Below are 21,311 nucleotides of genomic sequence, written 5' to 3'. Positions count from 1 at the left end.
ATGGTAGAGGAAAAGAGGCTGACATGGAAGGAGCAGCAAAGTTGGAGAAAGAGTTGCTGCAGGGAATGCGTAATAGCCCAAATCTCGAGAGAGACCTCAGGAGAGGAGAGGGAAGTGGGAAACGGTTAGTGAGGAAGAAATGAATAAAACCAGAAGGAAGAAGGCTGGGAAGGGTATCGAGATTGTAATTGAGTTTTCTTACACGAGCTACTGCTCTAGGGAGTGCAAGAGGTCACTCGAACACCCCATATCCCTTGTATTTCCTTCTTCAGTAAAGCAGCATATAATTCAATCTTCCATTCCATTGTCTTGCATTGCTGTGTGAATTTACTACGCACTAGATATGGTCTTATCATTAGATCATACTCCAAAGCTGTTTGAGTTGATGGTGGTAAGAGGTGTTGAAACAAATGTTTTAAGCTACAACATATTTGATAAAACGGCTATCGCAGGGGTTGGAAGATTAGTGAAGGTATTCACCACTCCAAAACACATGCGTCGTAAAGCATTGAAGGCATTATGCCTGGCAGGCAGAGTTAAAGCTGCAGACCAACTTTTTGGAAGAGATGTGCAGAGTCTCATCTACTAATCTACAGATGCCATTTTTCTGGATGGACTCTGCAAGAATGGAGAAATAAACGAGGCGGCAGACTTGTTCCGTCTCTCGAAGAGTGCTAAGTTTGAGCCTTGAATTCAGCTTTGGAGGATACTAATTGTTGGCCTGTGTTAAGTTGGAAGAATAGAAGAAGCTATGAAAACATTTGATGAAATCTCGGAGAGAGGCTTGGTTGGTTCCTGATGTTGTAAATCATAACTAAATGATATATGGGCTCCCGAAGAAAGGAGTGTTATCTGAGGCTAATAAAGTTTTTGATGCAAATGGAAGAAAAGGATTGCTTCCAGATGCCATTTCATTCAATATCCTCATTCAGAGTTTTCTTCAAGAAAACGATAGAGCACTCGAGCTCATTGAAGATGAGCAAGAGGGATTTTTCACCTAATGAGGCAGTCATTTCAATGATATTCTATGCATATCTCAAGTCACTTCATAGTAGTATAATGGTGATACAAAATATAGCTTGTTGTATAATGTTTACTACTTCCTAGTGAAATAAAGAGATCTACACTAAAGGAGCATTTCCCTTCTTGGAAAAACATAGTAGGTTCTGTACAAAGCCATTTTAAATTTGTAAACCATTTTATCATTTTAAATTTGTACAAAGCCAATTCGTGAAAATAACAAAGATTGTTTTTCCGCCGCAACAATCTTTTTCTACCCCTACTTTAAATCTGGAGAGTTTAGAGATCCAGGGGACCAAAAATAGCAATTTCTTCTGATGCTATGCTTTTCATTTCATACTAACAGTTAAAAAGAAAATTCTTAATATCTGAAGACTTGAAAAAATTATTCACAAAGAACAGAAAGGATCTAACAGCATAGATGCCATAAATACCTAACCAGGAAGGAGTAAGCGTCGGCATAGGATGCTTGAATCTGCATGTGATTGTTGATGTTTTAAACACTACTTCCGCACTGTCCTCTTGCGACCACGAGACCTACTTGTTTGAGCACCCTTTGAAGTGCCCGTTACATTTTCTGAAGATTCTTCCTCACCTTTCCCATCGTCACTTCCATCATCAAAACTTTCTGTTTTGTCAGTGGATCCTTCCTCTTGTGGCAATTTCCCAGCAGCAGGATCATTTTTTTCAAGCTGAGCTCGCAGCTCTCTGAGTTTCGCTTTCTTTGAGTTCAAGACTCCAAGAAACTAGAAGCATGAAAGGAATAAGTCATGATGTTTGAAAACAAAAAAAATAAAACTCCTCTATTCAATGTTGTAGCTCAAGAAAATACATTATTTTTTCTTTCTTTTTTTTTTTTTTTTGAACAAGATACATTGCTATTTCTAGCGTCACAATTTACTATATACCGAATGAGCAAATATAAAAGAGTGCAATTGTACTTAAAATAAACTGCATTTAATCATTTTTCTAACCAATCCAAACAAATAAAATAAAAGAAAAGAAAAGGAGAACACGTTCTGGAAATTAACTCCAAATCTGTGACCTTCATAATACTAATTACAACTGAACTTTACTCACTAAAGAACAGACATAAGATAAATCATAAAACTTATCAATCAAGCTCATGAGTAATAAGAAGGCATCAGTTGAACGCAGTCTTCTAGAGGAGGGCATTGATGATAAAGTTTCAAGACCCATTTACCAATTCGTGAAAATAACAAAGGGACATGTAAGTGGCGAAATGCGCTCTTGGCCAAAAACCCAAAAATGCATTTTAGAGGGCAGACCTTTGCATATAATGTAGATTCAAACTCCATTTTCTCATTGCTTATCTTCTCACTCTGTTCTAAACACTTCTCAGCTTCCACTTTCAGCCTCTCGAAAGATTGAGATTTGATGACAACTTCTTCCTACAGAAAGTGGTACATAAGTTACATAACTCCATTATGTCACAGTAATATGTGATATCTAAAAAAATTTCAAGAGCTTAAATATTAATGGCTTTGCAGATCGATGAATGCGTGCTCTGATGTAGAACATCCAGTGCTTCTCATTGTCCAACAGAAAATAGCAGCGAGGTACTGTTTACAGATCAATTCAATGTAACTGCAAGATAATGTACGGATTTTGTCCTTATAAAGCAATCCAACATCAAAACTTCCAACAAATGTAACATTAGCTACCTTAGAATCAATTGATCTTAGAATCAATCAATCCGGAAGAAGATACAAGGACCCATACACTTTAATACTCTTAAAACCAAAATTCTGAGGAATCATTATTGAGCACAAACATCCTGGTTTCTCTCGTCCATTGGTACTTCTCAATACACCAATTATATCTTGACAGTGATTAGTAACTTCCTTATTAAGATGGTGGATTCAAAATTCTCCTTTAACAGAGCGGTGATTACAATATATGTGCATCGGAACATAAAACATGCCAATCGCCAAGACAAATAAACGATGATTGCACATACTTACACTTAGCCTTATGTTTGCATCCATGAGAAAATCCAATGTCTCTGCTGTAGTTTTCTTACTATCAGGTGCCGGTTGACATTTCCACCGCCACTGTAGCTTAGTCCCTTCCTTCTCAAAAGTCCAGGACAACTGCAAGTCATGACATGATAGGACAATCTTCTCAGTGAGTATATCATATGAAAAACAGTATTACATTCTCAAGTTAGTCGCTTTTCTAGTTATTCTCATTATTAACAGTTCCCGCTCATTTTACAGTTCAACTTATGATAGTAGTAACCCAAATCCTTTTCCAAAACTAAAACCTTGAGACGTGCATTGGCTCCTTGAAAATTTAAAATCCCTAATGTGCATCTCCTCAAGTCCGATTCTTTATTAGCATGTGTACTTTGATCTTTTGTTACATCCCATAAAATGGAAAAAAAAAAAAAAAAAAAAAAAAGAAAAAAAGAACAAAAAAAAAAAAGAGTTGCTATCCTGATCCTGCTAACAGTAAGAAAATTCTAGAGCTGTTCACAAAGCTTTCAAAACTTCAAATTAAAGCCTACCAACAAAACCAGCTACTTCTTTTGGAACTCCTAAACCACGTAAAATTGAACAGTAGCAATTCAGAAACAATAAAAACAGAAAGAAAGCAACCCCGAAACTTCAACACCCAGGAAATAATTAAGATTAAAAAACAATCACAAAGCTATAAATTTGTTGGATTAATTTTTTATATCAGTAATTAATAATACATTATAGATAACAATAATTTTGATTATTTTCTTTCGTGTTACTGCAGCCGTGATTATCACAAGTAATTATAAAATCCAATACTAGAATGTCTGTAATTACTATAATTATTAGAAATTTCTTTCATTTTTCATGCCCCCACCAAAAAATAAAAAAATAAAAAGCTGAACAACACCAGGATGTAACCGGAAGGAAATCGAAATACTGAGGAAAATGTTTTCAAAAACAATGAAAAAAAAAAAGAGAGAGCACAAACTCTTTTGTGGCCATCCCCAGCATCAGCGAAGGCATAGACGGAATCGGGCTGCTGAAACCCTAAGTACCTCTCGGCCAACGCCACATACTCCGGCACCGGCTGGTCCCACTGAGCCGCCCGATCCCTAACCTCCTCTTCCGACGCTGCACAATTCAAATTCAAATTCAAGCAAATTCAAACCCTAAGAAAAACCGAAATCCCTAAACAAAGAAACAAATTCAATTCCAATCCTTGAGAGCAACAAAATCCAAATGATGAAGAAGAAGAAAAAGACCGTGGCAAATCCAAGCGTGGTGACCGTCGGTGACGGAGAGGTTGAAGTGAGAGGGGAACCAGGTGGCATTGACGAAGATTGGATCGGAGTCTTTGGGTTCGAGCTTCAAGCAAGTGTGTCTCTTTGATTCCTCCATTTTTGAGTTCTCTTGCTTCGGAAGCTTTGCGAGTTTTTGAAGTTTTGTTTTGTGTAAGCGGAGACTTTTGGAGTGTGTTTCAGAATCTTCCCGCCAACAACACGAGAGAAGGGATACATATAAAGGACATATCAGGAAAACGACGAAAAACAATTGAAAGATACCGAAAGGGAATAGACGACAACCAAATGAGGGTGAATGGTGATCAATGACTGACAAGTAGCTACGAAATGACGTAAATTAATGAACGACATAAATCCCACGAAAGAAAACACTAGAAGGAGGTAAACGACAATAAAGTAACTATAGAAGAAAGAGGACACACGACAATTATAAATAAAACAAGAGGAGATTCAAAACAAAAATATAAAAACGGATGATATGGATTTCAGAAGAAATATAATTGAAACAATCTCAAAATGACATGAAATGTGAAACGACGAGATGTTAGAAACAGCAGAAGCGTAGAAACGACAACACATTAATTAGACGACAATAAAAACAAAAATTAATACACGACAAAAAATAGATAATATGAAATGTAAACGGAGACTATTATCAGTATTTACTAATCACTGGCACTTAGTATATTTTATTCATTCTAAAAAAGAAGTGAGAGAGTTAGGGTATGAAAAAATAGCCTATTAGTAATTAGGGTCTTGTTCATTTTATTGATTCGAATTTTTAGTTTTAAATTTTTACAGTTAAAAATTTTCAGAAAATGTCATATGTAATTTTTTTTGCTACAATTAAAAACTCTTAAAAAATATCACATCTCAACTCAAATTAAAAACTCAAATCCGCAAAGCGAACGAGGGATACATAATTTTATTTCAATGTGATTTTAATACTGGATTTATGCATTACTATAAGACTTTCCTACCGTAGAAAGCATAAAGCAGAAAAAGACGAAAAACTTGTCTATGATAAACACCATTGTGCATGTTTTTAAATGTTAAATTTAACAAAAATACATTAAAAAATAAAATAAAATTAACAACTTTTTATACCACGGTTAAAAATGGAGCTCTACCAACAGCTATAAAATTCTCAAAAAAAAAAACAGAAAGAAAGAAAGAGGAGTACTTGTATTTAGGGCCGGTAATATGGGTCACGACACGACAATACGACTCGAAAATGACATGAATTTCGCGGGTTAGGGTTAAGAAAAAAGAGGTTCGAGTCAAAATTGGGTCGACCTGAAATTGATACGAAAAACACGGGTCAATTTTGAGTTGGACCCGCCTAACCCGAACACGACACGAAACTCGTAAAAAATTAAAAAAATACATATATTTTACATTACATATTTGATTTTATTGTGAACTTATGATAGCATGATAGTTATACTCAAAATCTTGTAGTATTATTTGCTTAATTTCAATGGATGTTATTGCATTTTAGTGTGTTATGAATTTTAAGTTATTTTTAATATGTAAAAAATTATATTAAAGTATACAATTTTTGTGTCAATTTCAGGTTCACGGGTCAATTTTGTGTCACGAGTCATTTTCGTGTCGTGTCATGTCAACCCGTAAAGTGGTCGTGTCGTGTTCGTGTTGTAGTTTTTAAAAAATTTCGTGTCACAGGTCGTATTCGGGTTGACTGCAGATTTAGAAAGAAATTATCAAAACACGACACGAACACGACACGTGACACAAATTGCTACCCCTACTTGTATTGTTAAGGAATTTCAAGGAGAAAAAAAAATAACAAAAAAGTTAAGGGTCCTTTTGTTTTATATTATCAAATTTAAATTATTAATTCAGTGTGTTCTTGTCATAAAAAATTAAATCTTAAATGTTAAAATTAAAAATTGTGATCGGAGTATACACCTTAAACTGATCCTGAAGGGATCGCAGCACAAACTAAACAAAACAACGTCAGATTCGCACTCACCGGGGAAAATTGTTTCGTTTGCATATGTATATTTTAGGGAGAAAGAGGGAACTAAGCTAAAACTTGAGATGAATTAAAATTAATAGGCTAATAGTTTACATAAGTTAATAAATATGCCAAATTACTGTTTTTGTCTATAACTTGTCTGGTTATGAACCATAACTTGACAAGTTATTGTCCATAATTTATCTGGTTATGAACCATAACTTGACAAATTTATCCATAATTTAGTTGATTATAAATCATAACTTAACAAATTATAACCTATTAATTTCTATAACTAAAAATTAACTTATATACTTTCTTGAATTTTTTATTGATCTATTTCCTGCTATTTCCGTATATTTTTTGGACAACCTAAAGCCACTCAGACTCTCTGCTTTCTGCTCAGTGATATGATAAACTACGACTAATAAGGAACATAAGCATTATTGTGCCAAAAATCCAGGAATAAAAAAAATGGCTCCGAGGTTCTTACACTTCATCATTCTTTTGCTCTTCTTCATCTGTTCCTCTGCAACATTAGGTAACAACCATGAAGACCCAACAACCAAAACAATGGAGGATTTCTCAGGTTACCCAATTCACGAATCTCACTCTTGCATCTCAAACACTCTCTCTGCACTCTCCGTTGATGCTCAAACTTTGCAGAATCAGGTACCCCAAAACCAAAATTTGTTTACACTATAAAGGGTCATTTTTTCTTTTATTTTTTTCGGATTTATGTGATTAAAATTCTATTTATTTCTAAGTGTTTCTGAAACTGGGATTTTGTTTTATTAATCTGACGATTCTGTGAGTTTTTGTGCTGATTAGATTGATGAGCTTTCAAGCCTTTCGGATACACCTGCCCCATCAGTAACCAGAATTCTCTACACTGAGAAGGATGTATTGGCGCGAAGGTAAATCTACTAAGGCAAAATCCCAACAAAATGGCACTTGGTTACTCAGAAAAAGAAACCCTTTTCTGCGAATTGTTATTTTAGTAAGTGGGTGTTTCTATTGTTGATGGGGGAGTCTTAAAGGATAAATAAAAATGTGATTTTGAACATCTAATAAAGATTCAACTTTTTAATGGAAGGAATATGAATTAAGGCTCAATTTATCACTAATGACAAACTTTTAGACCTTATAAATTGTGTGTTAATTTGTCGGGCAATCCCGAACGTGCTTGAAATAGTAATAATACAAATTCATAGACAATGCTTATGACTCGCATTTGGCTCTGTGTTGATATTCTCTGTGTTTATTTAATTGCAGATTCATTAAAAACTTGATGAGACTCTCTGGTCTATCTGTTAGGGAGGATGCTGTTGGTAACATATTCGGCCGGTGGTGAGTGTGGCATGTTTTGATCCTTGAATTTTAATCATAATTACTGTTTGGAAATTCTGCAATCAACTGAACTCTGGAGAACCTTAATCCCAACTTGTTGCAGTTTGCTAGAAAAATATTTTGCCTTTTTAAGTATTTCATTTTGCAGTTTGCTAGAAAAATAGAGTATGAGTAGACAAGAACCCATCAATTTATGCAATTTTCTCTTGTTCTTTTCTAATCTGTGATTGGTTTTGAAAATGTCATCCTCTTTATTTTGGCATGAAGGTTTCATGAGGTGGTTGGATGTTTGTTCTATTATCTCTTTATAGATACGATCGTGATTTTATTTGACCTAATGCCTTACATTTGGCCTTTGGATACTTTAAGCTCATGTTGACATTTGACATGTCTTTTTTTCTTGTGTGCAGGGAAGGCCATGAGCCAGAGCTTGCTGCAGTTGCAACCGGTTCTCACATTGATGCCATTCCATTCTCTGGAAAGTATGATGGAGTCGTGGGTGTTTTAGGTGCTATAGAAGCCATAAATGTACTGAAAAGGTTTGCAAATTTCCCAATTGATGTTGGTTCTGGTCTCTGAATCAATTTTTGTGTTCTATTTGTGCAATCTTTTCTTCTTGCACGGTTCAAATAGTAGAAGCTATTTGTTGTTTATGTTATGCGACTTGGAATTTTACAGGTCTGGCTTTAAACCTAAAAGGGCTATTGAAGTTATATTATTCACCTCAGAAGAGCCTACACGCTTTGGAATCGGCTGCCTGGGAAGGTTAGTATTTAGTACTGAGTAATAATGTTTCAAGAAAATTTTCAATTAGGATATGCCAGTCCTATATTCTTTACTGCTGCTTTTCTACTGAAATTATGAATTCATTTGATGTTTTCTACTCGAACTTGTTTTAAGTTATAGTGATTAATTGCAATCAGAAGGTGCATATTCTCTATTAACTTCGGTAAGTGCATTCTCTAATGGTCTTCTTATGTGCTACGGTGAACATGCAGCCGCTTATTGGCGGGGGGTGAGGCACTTGCGAAAGCTCTTAAGACGACAGTGGATGGCCAAAACATATCCTTCTTCTACGCTGCAAGATCAGCTGGCTATGCGAAAGATCAAGATGACTTATCCAACGTGTTTCTAAAGAAAGGAACATACTCTGCTTTTGTAGAGTTGCACATTGAGCAAGGACCCATTTTGGAGGAAGAAGGTTGGCCTTTGTTCTAATTGTTCTTCCCTTTTATTTTTCGTAAATGTATTTTGTTTATGCTTATTGGTGTCATTAGGCTCAAATGTCGGGTCTCCATTAATGCATTCCATTTTCTGATCCAGGTATATCAATTGGCATCGTAACTGCTATTGCAGCCCCGGCAAGTATTAAAGTGGAATTTGAAGGCAATGGGGGCCACGCGGGTGCTGTCTTAATGCCAAATAGGTGAGTGCTTCTTTATTCGAGGCTGTAATATTCCTAACATCAACTGTGGAAACTTTTCTAATATACATATCTGTTTTAAAGTTTCATTTCTTGTATGATTTCTTCATGATTACAAGTTTTGTCGATGACCATGACCCTTTCTCTGACTTCTATGTTACCTATCTTTTTTTTTTCTTTGGTAGGATTCCTGGGCTATCCTTACTACCATTCCAACATCTTTTTACTTTTTATCATGCTATATGTTTGTTTTGTTACATCTACCATCTTGTTACTCTCAAGATCTGGCTGTAATTTAAAAATGAAGCTTTTTTTTTTTCCTTGTTCAATTAAAGAACAATTTATAATTTTTCAAATGGATCATTTGAGCAGAAATGATGCTGGGCTGGCAGCTGCAGAACTAGCACTAGCTGTAGAAAGACATGTGTTAGAATCTGGATCCATTGATAGTGTTGGTACAGTTGGTAAGTTTGTGTAATCTCAATGTTCTGATTTTTTTTTTTTTTTTCAAGCTCTTTAACTTCTTTTGTTAAAACAATGATTTCAAATGGAAATTTATAATTCCTTTCTTTCAAGGTATCTTGGAGCTTCACCCCGGAGCAATCAACAGTATCCCTAGCAAATCACATCTTGAAATTGGTAGGACAAATAACTATCATGGTTATTCCGTCCGATATTTGTGTTATAAATGTTAATCAAGTTCTAGTCATGCGTATGGACCTACCATGTTTGAGGCATTATGAAATTAACGTTGTTAAGTCATTTGTTATGCAGACACTAGAGACATTGATGAAGGAAGAAGAAACATCATAATTGAGAAAATCCGGCAATCCGCAAGTACGATAGCCAAAAACCGCGGGGTTAGGCTATCAGAATTTAAAATCATAAATCAGGATCCACCAGCACTTTCTGAGAAGTCAATAATTGAGGCAATGAAGGCTTCATCAGCAGATCTAAACCTTACACACAAGTTAATGATTAGCCGAGCATACCACGATTCACTGTTTATGGCTAGGTAAGAGAGAGAGAGAGATGAAAACCCTCTCAATTATTCACTCCTAGTTCAGCTCTTTCTGCTTATTGCCCCTCTATGAAAGGCTTCTAAGTATGTTATGCTATGAACAAAGATTGGTTAATACTAATTAAGCCAATGCCTTTCATTCATTTTGATTACAAAAATGAGCTGATAATTCGTTTTTCACTTTTGCAGAGTATCTCCTATGGGTATGATATTCATTCCATGCTACAAAGGTTTGACCTTTCTCCCTTTCTACAATCCACAATTTGAAAATGCCTTTAATTTTCCGTCATAACCCGATAATTGTTTTTTTTTTTTCCTGCTTAATTAACACTAACTTGGCTTTGCAGGTTACAGCCATAAGCCTGAAGAATTTTCCTCCATTGATGACATATCTAATGGGGTTAAGGTCTTAGCACTTACCCTTGCCAAGTTGTCAATCCAATGAAACAGACCTTTTGTAGGCAGTTTGAATAAAGTCCTTTCTGTGTAAATAATTTGAATAAAGTCCTTTTCTTTCTCATTGGCATTGAAACAAAATTGGAAAACATCTTTGCAGTCTCATTCTGTGCGTCTTCTTGTGCTTATTTGCTGTTCAAAATTGAATCAGTGAACATGAGTGAGAGAGAGAGAGAGAGATGAAAAGAACTTGGTATATATTTATGTACTATTGTGCCAACAAGAAATGGCAGAAACAGAAATCAGAAACTTTGATCCCAGAATGTCTACTCCGATCAGAACAGAAATTGCAGCACTAAGGACATCTGTTCTATCAGAATGTCTACTCAATCTAATTCACTTGACTATACTACTAATAGCATCTCCAATTTGCATTCAAATTTTACAAGGATACAGAAAATCAGAAACTTTTTTATTCCAGAATTAGAACTCCTGTTGGTTTCTGCTAAAAATCTGAAGCTAGTAAATCAGCAGCCTTCTTAGTTTGATGTTGCAGCAACAGCCGAGCTCTCCTCCAGCTTATCAGCTTGCCCAAGCAGAATCTCAATCTACAAGAATCAAAGGCGAGAAAAATCAGAAAAGTTTCAATTTTATATCAAAACAAATGAAAAGGGAATTTCCAATTTCTAATATTAAAGTTCACAAAATAGCAACCTGAGCCTTCACAATCATCCGGCCTTTCTTTTCGTCCTTGGATTTAGCAACAGTGGATGTGCTTATGTCTGTCGCATTTCCCAAACGACAACAACCATATTGCATTAGACAGGAGGAAAATAAATGTTTAAATGATGCAAATAAGTAAAAGAAATATTCGACTGCTTACTCTTTTGAATTGCCAGTCCATTGCGTTTCAGACTCTCAGAAATCATGACAACAGTTGGAATAGCTGTATGAAATAAGTGAAGAACTCAACCAGTTAATTTTCTGACTTTTACAAATCTTTGTCAATTCTCTCAAATCGTTTTCCTTCCGTTCCAATCTTTTTTCAACTCAGTTATATTATGTAACTAATATGGTCAGATTTAACTTGTTCACTTTTAAAGAACATAAAGAAATTGAAAATCCAGGAGTTAAAAAAAGAAGAAAAACATATCAATATGCGACAAGAAAAAGAAGAGTCAAGAAATTGTACCCATGCCCAGAGCAGTGAGTTCAACATCATAGTACTGCTTCATGTACTTCTGTAACAAAGATAGATTACATTTGTTAATAGAGAATATATGAAGAAAACCAATCAATCAAACAAGAATAAAAGCCCATTTCTATTTTTTCTCACATATATATATATATATAAAAGAATAATCTACAACCAACAGATCTAATAAATCAAATTCCCATCAGAGAGAACTAAATTCACCCAAGAACTAAATTTACAGAAGTTATCATTACAAGTTACAACCCAGAACGATCAAACAAGACTAATATTGAATGCATGAGAAAGTGGTTATTATATTACAGAAGAAATAACATAAAAGAAATATGCATTACAGTCCTGAAAAGCTAAAAACAATCACAGTCAACAGATCGTATGTTTTGCAGAAATACGATTATAATAATGAACTAAAGTTCTTGATGATTCCAGAAAATCGAAACTTCAAAAGGGAAAAATAGAAAGAGAAACTCAACCAAACGAAAAAGAAACTCCAAGAACTTCTTAACGTGCTCGGAATCGAAGCAAAAACAGAAAATTAAACCAAAAATCCTAATAAATCCCCGAGACTTTTCTCAAAAATTAAGTAAGATTCAAGATTAAATAAAGCTAAACACCGCCAGAAAGCACATAAAGCAAATGTCAAAACTCACCAAGAAAAGAAGAACTCGGAGAACATTTTAGGCGAAAAGCACAAAAAACCAAAAACCTAAGCACTCATTTCTTTTCCCGCGGTTTCTCACCAGCCAAACAAAAAGAAACACACAGCTGACGCAAGAAATTCAAACAAACAATGAGAAAAACAAATACCCTAAGCACTCACATTTCTTTTTCCTCGTCGTTTCTCACCACTCCAATCACAAAATAATCATACGGCCAACGCCAGAAAATCGAACAAAGCAACGGAGAGAGAGAGAGAGAGAGAGAGAGAGAGAGAGAGAGAGTGAGAGAGAGAGAATCTATATACCTTTGCGAGATTGATGTAGAAGAAAAGCGGCTTCTTGGTCTTGGAGACTTGAATCCGGATCTTGCCCTTGCTGCTGAGCTCTTGATCGGAGGAAGCGTCGCAGCCGGTCTTAGTGTCGCCGCCATTGCTGCCTCCACAATCGAGCTCGGTGTTGCTCAGAACTTCCTTGGCCTCAGAGCCCTCTGGAACAACCACATTGTTCACGACCTCCATTGCAGAGATTCAGAGAATTCTCTCTTTTAGTCTCTCTCTCTCTCTCCTCTCTCTCTCTCTCTCTCTCTCTCTCTCTCTTCTTTAGTCTCTCTCTCTCTCTCCTCTCTCTCTCTCTCTCTCTCTCTCTCTCTTCTCTCTCTCTCTCTCTCTCTTCTCTCTCTCTAAAGATCTTCAAGTGCGAGAAACTTTTGCACGGAAAAGCTTCGAGTGTGCTTGTGAGTGATAGCTCTGGTGAGGGGTTGGGGTTTATATAGGCTCGTTACGTTGCTGATCGTCGAATGAGGAGATGACACGGGGCTGTCTTTGAGTGGATCCAAGATTTTGGCGGTTACGTACTAACGGTCTCGTTAGGCAAGTTGCAATAAGCAGTTTTTCTATTTCCCGTGTGCCGCCTTTTTCTTTTTCAGGACGATTTGGCGGATTAGTCTAAATGACGGATTTGCCCTTCAATGGTTCGTTTTGGCTTCCAAATATCTTTGGCAATACCGTAACTGAATTGTTTTTGGGGTTAAAAATACAAAAACCAATTACAAATCAGTTATGAAGTTTTTACAAGAGAATAAACAAAATTACATGGATGAGGGTACGAGACTTTAACTAGTGATAGAAGATTATTTTGAAGTTGTGACGCGTAATATTAATTTATCCTTATTTTATGTTTGGTTGCAACTTTTTTGTATTAATTCTTTGTAAATCAATTTTTTGCACCGTAGATGATGGTCAATCTATAATTTCAAGTTCAAGCAAGCAGTAATAAACTCAAGCCCCGGATTCAGATACACAACCTACTCAAGTCATTGAGAAAACTATAGTATTTAGTGTCTTAGGATCTATTTAGTTCGTTAATTCGAGTTTTTAATTCGATTTGAAATGTGACTTTATGTGTGAGCTTTTTACTGTAACAAAAAAAAAATAATAAATGTGACTGTTTCTGAGAGTTTTTTACTGTAACAAAACTCAAATCGGTGAAATGAACGGAGTCTTAGCCTATTTGATTAACTTATCTAGTTTTTCACCGCCGAGAATGGTGGCCTAACTATAATAGAGTATCGTGTTCGACTTGTGTTCTCGAATACTGGGTTACTTCCTTAAAAGTATTAAGTAAGGGCTTATTCGCTACCAGCTACAAGCGAACATTCCTCATATTTTTCTTGTCTTGGATTTGCATTTGCATGAGTTCGAATTGTTGGTTTGCTATGGATTTAGACTTTGGGATTGTTGATGACTTGGTTGTACAAGTTTATCTCTTGTTGGTAACTTTGGCCTTATTATGCACTAATTGTTGGATTGTTTGCCATTTTGGTTATTGTTGTTATTTGCCTTGATTTGGATTTTTAACTTTGTAACTTACTTGGTTTGTTCATCTGACACTTGGATGGTGCTGATTAAGTTAATGTATATTCTAGTTAACAAATAGAAGTTTAGGGATATGTTCTTTTCACAACTAAGTTTTAAAGTGAATTTTATGTGAGAGAAAATACTATAATAAAAAAAGTTGAATTTGAATTTTTGTGAGTAAAAACACCGTAACAAAAAAAAAAATTGACTTGTGAAATAAGATGCCTAGGAGATCTTTCATTAAAAATAGGAAAACAAATTAACCATAAATACTACTCATGATAGTAAAAAAATATATTATTTTTATATCACTTCACTCAAAAATTGACAATCGCTATTCAAGTAACCAAAAACAAAAAACAAAAAGATATAATAAGACATAATTATTTAGAATGATATAAATAATAAATTTACACAGAATCATTAAAGGTCCACAAACTAGGGTTGCTGTCAAATTACTAAATCCGAAAGGTCAAGAAAATTCAAGTAGTATACAGGGTAGTAACAAAAATACAGATTGACCAACAAAGTCATTCATGGTATTTCAGTTGAATCCATGTTTCGTTCAGTGGTCAATTCTGAGAAGGTTGCATTTGATATGAGGGTTCTAGAATTAGAATTATGATTATGGTTTAAACCTTTGTTTGTTTGCAAAAAGTAAAAAATAGTTCTTGAAAATTAATGCTTAGTTTGGATGGTTCTGGTTCGAAGTTTGAATCGTGATGTGATGTTTTAAACTAAAACTACCTCAAAAAATAAAACCACCTCCCCCTTTGATTTTGGATGGTTCAAACTTCTAATTCTGATTCCGATTCCAGAACTATGGTTTGGACTCTAAATTTAAACCATAAATCATAGTTTAGTTTTAAAACTAAAAGCACCCTTATTTGAACCATCATACCAAACGCAAATATATCGGTTTGGTTTGTCGACTAGCAAAAAACCGACTGAACCAAGAAAACAATTGAATTAACCATCAGTCCAAACTGGAACACCAAATAGGCAAGGTCCCCAAGAGCCACTATTACTAAGATATGTTCTCTGTTTCGACCTATGTCCAAGTCTTCTTATTCAATATATCTTATTTATATGATACATTGTTAGTCGCTTAACAGACATTTGGAACTATTTTGTTTTCACAATATTAATAACTTGTTGCTTATAAAAGATGATGATGCTTGAATAATAGTCTTCGTCACTTTGCTAGGGTGTACTTAAAAAGGAGTTAAAGTTATAGGTGTAAAGTAAAAGGGGAACATTCGTTCCACTATTATTTGTCAAAAGTAGGAAAAAGTGGGGAAAAATATCTTTAATTGGAACTTCGGTAGAGAATTATTGATGGCAAAAGGAGACAACAACACTGTGGATTAAATTTTTTAGGGCTTTTTTTCAGTCCTATGAAAAACCATCCCTCCAACGTAAGTGCGTATAAAAATATAAAATGTAGCATAGTATGTGTTTAACGTAACACTAACATTAAAAATGTGGGATATCAAGATATTAATTATTCCTGATTATTAATAAATTTTTTAACGTTTTTATTATGGTAAATAATCAAATTAAAGTATAACAATAGTATGAGCAAGTCAAAGTTCTTAGTGTTACGTCTTTTTACTGTTCATCTTACGTTAAATAACTACAATGTTACGTTTCTACTTTTATATGTTACGTTGGAGGAATATATATATATAGCACTAAAAGCATTCACGGACACTGTTCTTAATTATTTTTGTTGTGTCCTCATTTGGACAATAATTACCACAAATAATAATTAGAATAAATCTTATTTTTACCCCCGAATTTTAGTCACTTTGTCACTTACCTTCTGAATTTTGAAAATTTCTCTGCGCACCCCTTGAGTTTTGAAACGTTATTCACTTTGCCCTTTATGTTTATTTGACTAACGAATTTGATGAAGTGGCAATTGTTGGAGGGATAGTTTCATGAGTTATTTACATAAATACCCTCTAAAGTATGTATTATATTTTAAAATGTCCATTGATCTATCAAAACACATCAAAATGTCTCTTAATCTATAGAAAACATAATAAAATAACACTTCTATTGATGTGGCATGTCATTAAAAATTAATTAGATAATAAATGCTAATTAAATCAATAAAAGTGATTAAATATTTAATCATAATAATAATAAATATAAAAATTTTTCACTCTGAAAAATTCAAAAAAATAGATAAATGAACTATTTTTTTTCAAAAATCAAAATCCAAAAGAAGAGAAGAATTTTTTTTTTTTTTGGAAAAAAATTATTCCTTTTCAACTCTAAAAGCGCATATCAAAACATTTTTTTTTCTTTTAAAGATTTTTTTTTTTGAATTGTCTTTTGGGTTTTTTTTAGTGTTTTTTTAATTAGTTGATATAACATGCCACTAAAAATTTGAAAATCCAAAAGACAAGTAAAAAATATTGAAAAAAAGGATAAAAAGCCTTCTTCTCCTTCAAACATCGAAAAATCTTCTTTCTCTGGAAGTGAAAATTTTGATATAGCATGAAGGTTTTTCTTTTGCATTTTTTAATTTTTGAAAAAATTTATTTAATTTTTGAATTTTTTGAAGTGAAGCATTTTTATATTTTTATGTTTTTTAATTTTTAATCACTTTTAATAATTCAATTAGAATTGAATGTCTAATTAATTTTAAATGACATGCCACATCAGTAAAACTGTTATTTCATTATGTTTTCTAGAGATTAGAGCATTTTGATGTGTTTTAATAGATCAAAAGACATTTTAAAATATGATACATACTTCAGGAGTATTTATGTAGGTAATTCATTATACCCCTTCAATAATTGTCACTTTGTCTAATCCGTTAGTCAAATAAACAAAAAGAACAAAGTTAATAATGTTTCAAAGTTTAGGGGTGCACAGACCAATTTTCAAAATTCAGAGGGCAAAGTGACAAAAAGACCAAAATTAGGGAGATAAAAATAAAATTATCCTAATAATTATAATTATGAATGACAACTAATTAATAATTTATTAAAATTATTGTAATAATTTGTCAATGCTAATAATACAAAAAATAAAAACTAGTATTGTTCAAAAAACACCTTTTTTTAGTACTAAATAAAGAATTAACACCAACACAAGGATATTGGCTTGCTCATTTGTCCTTCCTTTGTATAAAACATGAGTTTTTTTCCCTCATTCATTTTGTTAATATTTTGTCAACGTCTTTCTTCTTAAAACCTATAAAAGCTTGAACTAAGTGCATGTTGTCCTCGCACGATTTATTTTGGTCGAAATTTTAATAATTGGATGAACAAGAGAATAATTTAACACAATTTTGGTAGATCATAATGTTGAAAATGTGGAGCCTAATCTCATATGAAGAACCGAAGAAAAGAAAATAGGTTGGCAGGCGCTGTAGCGCCAGGAGAACAGCAATTGTTTTGCTGCAGAGAGGGCACCGCTGCAGGTTCACGTTTTTCTTCGTGTTGGGCACCAGGGCGTGATAAGGTCGCGAATTGGGCCAATTTTTGTGTTTTTTCTCCTATTTTTACACTCCTATAAATATCTTTTTTGTTAGGGATTTGTTGATGACAATTTTCTAAGCAAAAAGAGAGTATTGAGAGGGTAGAAATACCATTGAGAGTGAGAAAAATACAAGGCGAGATTAAGGTCTCATTCAGATTCAGTTCGCAGATTCGAGTTTTTAATTTGAGTTGAGATATAATTTTATGTGAAAACTTTTTACTGTAGCAGAAAATGTTATATATGACTTTTTATGAGAGCTTTTAACTATAACAAAAATGAAATTGAAAACTCAAATTGGTGAAATAAATAAGACCTAAGTGATTCTCTTGTAACAGTTCTTTAACTAATATAATGAAATCTATGGCAGCAGAAACATGACATAGCCAAATTGTTAAACCTGTATAAAAATTTCTTAGTGTGATTGTCTTCTTATTTTCTTGTTCGTAATTTTCATTCTCAATAATTAAAATTAGGAAGCGCTTAATTTCTTCACACATACACTTGTTTTGGAGCATTTTAAAAGTCGAGAATGAATTATAATTTAACCTATATTAAAAAATGAATTTGACGATTATAGGCAAAACTAGCACCTTCTTACAAGTGGCAACCTTACTAGGCTCAACTTAACGTTATTTAATTGCACAAAAGAATTATCTTATTCACTAGTCATCAATTGAACCAAAAAATGCTTTCCCCTCTCTGACTTTAACTTAAAGTACTGATCTTTTTAGATACTTTTGTTTGCTTTTAATAACTAGATATTAATTTCTGATATTTTGGTTCTCTCTTTTCTACATTTTTTTCTTTGAGGATTTCTCTTTTCAAACACAAGCTCACTTTATACATGAAAGGCCAAAAATTATCATGACCAAGTTTAGACAGAGAGAGATCATATTCTACATGCATTATGAACTTCAGTAAACTCAAGTTTCTAATTAACAAATAATGATCATAATGCTTTAACGAATTATGTTATTAGTTGTTCACGGTTGAATTTCGCCAACAGAATTTATGCCGGATTACCTCGTGGTATTCTGTTGGGTTACCGGCCTGAAGTTGTTATATATTTGGGGTAATACTACTAAATTGCTTTTTTGTGAAATGGTAATTCAAGAAGTGCGGAAGTAGTGCTTGAATGAATGTAAAAGACACGCAAGTTTTATAGTGGTTCACTCTGTTAATTAAGAGCTACATCCACTGTGTATTGTATATATTTTTTCTCTATTGTTATTACATAAAAAAAAGATCCTCCCATCCTTTGGGGCTTTGCCCCTTTTATAGCCCAACGATTACTTCTTGGGCGGTTCTTCCTCGTAGGCCTATCCACTCAAGGAGCCTACTACCCTATGGGCCCAGATCATAGCATGTCAGCCTTTTACACTGTTCACTCATTCAATTTGTCCCCTATTACGGCTCTGCAGATCCTGTAATCCTCAACCGTCCATTACAGGAGGTTTTAGAAACTCATAATTAATCCATGTGCTACTGATGTCTTTTGAACCAGAAGCAACCTGCCTGTGTCAGGGATTTTTATTGAGGCACTGCGTAACCTGCTTTCTGCCCTCGACGTCTACACTAGTAAACTAGGCTCTTCATTCGGCTCACTCTTGTGGCGCTTCCAATGCGCAAGTCATACAGGCCTCGACGGTTTTGAGTGGTCAGCGGTCTAAGGATTTGACCGTAATGCTTAGCCTTTCCAATTATTCAGAATGAAAACAAGGCCCAGATGTCAACTGCTATCTGACGTGGCAACATAGAGCCACGTGAAGCGCTATCACCGTCCAACGTGTCAGTGCACATTTTCCCATATAACAACTGCCCCGCAGGTCGAGGATTTCCTTTGGAGAGCCTCGAGCTTGGTCGGGATTTGTTATGGCACTTCGTTTGCCCCGGGCATGGAAACCTAACTCTGAACCTCCTTCGTAATGATGGTAATGATGATTCTGACGTTTTTCAAAATCCCTCGAGAAGGGCAAACGTTGCATCGCCTCGATTACCATGCTGATGTGAGCTTTTGTTTTAAACGGATGAATCTGGACCATTGGATCATGCCTTCTTATCCTCCCGCCTTTGTTTCTGCCATTTGATCTCGATCGATTGCCCCCGCCATTGGATTCACTAGGAATCCATCCAGCGATCAAGGGTTTAGGACTCGCCTTACTTTAAAAGGCTACTTCGAACCGAGACCTCCACCCAAACTTCTATACCGTTACTCTGCCCAGATTTTCCCCAGAATTCATACCTCTTTTTCCTCGTTGTTTCTGGCATTCTGTGAAGTCAATTCGAGTTGCGCTCTAGAATCCAGCATTTATTGATCCCCTGGTAAGTCAGTTTATCTCTAGCTTCTTTTTCTTGCTTGGTCTGTTGGATCATTATGTGTTTTAGGCTTGAAGCAGACATTCAGGAGGTTAGAAAACTTACTTTGTGTACATATGAACCCTCATAGGCTAGCTTTTTGGTTTATGTTTGTTTATAAGGAGCCGAGGTTCCGGATTTGGGGCATTTGGCTGGGAAATCTGGGGTTCCCATGAGCATTTGTCGCCTTTTTATTATGAAAGATCGGCGGCTTTATGAGTCATCGGTGTCCTATGCCTTTGGCAGTCTTTTAATTAGTCGTTGTTGTCATAGATTGTCCTTTCCCTCTCGACTTAGGCTTTTAACTTAGCTCCTCACATCATCCCTTCTTTTTGTTATACCAGAACAATGGCTTCTAAACCATCTAACCGTCGAGAGGGTCCTTCACCTATTGTAAGGCCAGACTCTCCTTTTGCTGCCAAGGCCTCGTGGACCTCATCCTGAGGGAAGTCGAGGACTACGCGGCGGAGGCGGAGATCGACAGCGTTGACGCTTTGGTTGAGGGAGACGCCAGCGGCGACGGTTCCCTGGTAGGGGAACAGATGTGTGGATTTGCTATCGCTGTCGTAGATGCCCCGCTGGCTGGTATGAGTGGAGATCCCGATCGACCTTTCTTTACGGCCAATGTGACGGTGTCGAGAACTCAGAATAGGGATATTGTCCGAGCATATAAAGAAGGGTACATTGATGGGAGGTGGTTTGATTACTTTCTTCTGGGTGCACATTTTAGGTCCAGCCTTCCCCCTCCTGGGTATCTTCCTGTATTTACCTGGGCCTTTACCGCAGGGATGACTTTGCCAGTTTATCCCTTTGTGAAGGATTTTTTCCATCATCATGGCATTGCTCCTACCCAGTTGGTGCCGAACTTTTGGTACTGCTTTGCTGGTGCCTAGGTTTGGTCAAGCCAGCGGTTTGATATCGATCTGCCGCTGGATGAATTTATGTATATATACAAGCTGAACCACGTTGTAAAGTGCGATGGGTGGTTTTATTTAGGTGGCCATGGACGATCCAAGCCTCGTCTAGGTAGGTTAATACAAGGAATCCTCTCTTCCTCACATGGTTGGAAACCCATGTTTTTCCTGATCAGTGGACCTTTTAATTTTCACCCTTAAGACCGCCCCCATCATTGAAAAGTGCAGATGTCGTTTGGGAATTTAACTGAGAATCAAGTGAATTACTCTCCTCCCTTCCCCTTCTTTTTTTTTATAACGTTAATGGTTAATTTGTCTTGCAGTTAGCCACGACTGGCT

General features: G+C 35.2%; 3 protein-coding genes across 3 annotated transcripts; 1 reads left to right on the top strand and 2 right to left on the bottom strand.

Moving 5' to 3' along the window:
• Positions 1–1,521: 1,521 nt before the first annotated feature.
• Positions 1,522–4,403, bottom strand: LOC21399413 (DNA repair protein XRCC4). Its single transcript, XM_010089491.2, has 5 exons — positions 4,268–4,403; positions 3,994–4,136; positions 3,006–3,134; positions 2,310–2,432; positions 1,522–1,766 (listed from the first exon to the last, which is right to left on the bottom strand). The coding sequence occupies exons 1-5, from the start codon at positions 4,401–4,403 to the stop codon at positions 1,524–1,526; spliced, it is 774 nt and encodes a 257-aa protein (XP_010087793.1). The 3' UTR covers positions 1,522–1,523.
• A 2,258-nt stretch (positions 4,404–6,661) lies between these two features.
• On the top strand, positions 6,662–10,803 carry LOC21399412 (ureidoglycolate hydrolase). The gene is made up of 12 exons (XM_010089490.2): positions 6,662–6,959; positions 7,119–7,204; positions 7,563–7,637; positions 8,048–8,176; positions 8,316–8,402; positions 8,636–8,838; positions 8,961–9,063; positions 9,433–9,524; positions 9,637–9,699; positions 9,835–10,075; positions 10,271–10,311; positions 10,429–10,803. The coding sequence occupies exons 1-12, from the start codon at positions 6,762–6,764 to the stop codon at positions 10,524–10,526; spliced, it is 1,416 nt and encodes a 471-aa protein (XP_010087792.1). The 5' UTR covers positions 6,662–6,761; the 3' UTR covers positions 10,527–10,803.
• A 137-nt stretch (positions 10,804–10,940) lies between these two features.
• On the bottom strand, positions 10,941–12,920 carry LOC21399411 (uncharacterized protein At2g34160). The gene is made up of 5 exons (XM_010089489.2): positions 12,655–12,920; positions 11,670–11,718; positions 11,361–11,423; positions 11,192–11,259; positions 10,941–11,085 (listed from the first exon to the last, which is right to left on the bottom strand). The coding sequence occupies exons 1-5, from the start codon at positions 12,865–12,867 to the stop codon at positions 11,017–11,019; spliced, it is 462 nt and encodes a 153-aa protein (XP_010087791.1). The 5' UTR covers positions 12,868–12,920; the 3' UTR covers positions 10,941–11,016.
• Positions 12,921–21,311: the final 8,391 nt, after the last annotated feature.

This window comes from Morus notabilis, unplaced genomic scaffold (assembly GCF_000414095.1).
Source record: "Morus notabilis unplaced genomic scaffold, ASM41409v2 Scaffold81, whole genome shotgun sequence".
Classification (NCBI taxonomy): domain Eukaryota; kingdom Viridiplantae; phylum Streptophyta; class Magnoliopsida; order Rosales; family Moraceae; genus Morus; species Morus notabilis.
Note: the sequence above shows the minus strand (reverse complement) of the source record. Positions and strands in the feature narration are given on the sequence as shown.

Bases quoted from the DNA above. Each gene is read 5' to 3' on its own strand.
- LOC21399412 (XM_010089490.2), top strand. From the start codon at position 6,762: ATGGCTCCGAGGTTCTTACACTTCATCATTCTTTTGCTCTTCTTCATC. The intron at 8,177-8,315 runs GTTTGCAAATTT...GGAATTTTACAG, and splicing joins GCCATAAATGTACTGAAAAG to GTCTGGCTTTAAACCTAAAA. The intron at 8,839-8,960 runs GTTGGCCTTTGT...TTTCTGATCCAG, and splicing joins ACCCATTTTGGAGGAAGAAG to GTATATCAATTGGCATCGTA.
- LOC21399411 (XM_010089489.2), bottom strand. From the start codon at position 12,867: ATGGAGGTCGTGAACAATGTGGTTGTTCCAGAGGGCTCTGAGGCCAAG. The intron at 11,424-11,669 runs GTACAATTTCTT...TATTTCATACAG, and splicing joins ACTCACTGCTCTGGGCATGG to CTATTCCAACTGTTGTCATG. The intron at 11,086-11,191 runs GTTGCTATTTTG...TGATTCTTGTAG, and splicing joins GGATGATTGTGAAGGCTCAG to ATTGAGATTCTGCTTGGGCA.
- LOC21399413 (XM_010089491.2), bottom strand. From the start codon at position 4,403: ATGGAGGAATCAAAGAGACACACTTGCTTGAAGCTCGAACCCAAAGAC. The intron at 4,137-4,267 runs GTCTTTTTCTTC...TGAATTGTGCAG, and splicing joins CCACGCTTGGATTTGCCACG to CGTCGGAAGAGGAGGTTAGG. The intron at 1,767-2,309 runs GTCTGCCCTCTA...TCATGCTTCTAG, and splicing joins AATCTACATTATATGCAAAG to TTTCTTGGAGTCTTGAACTC.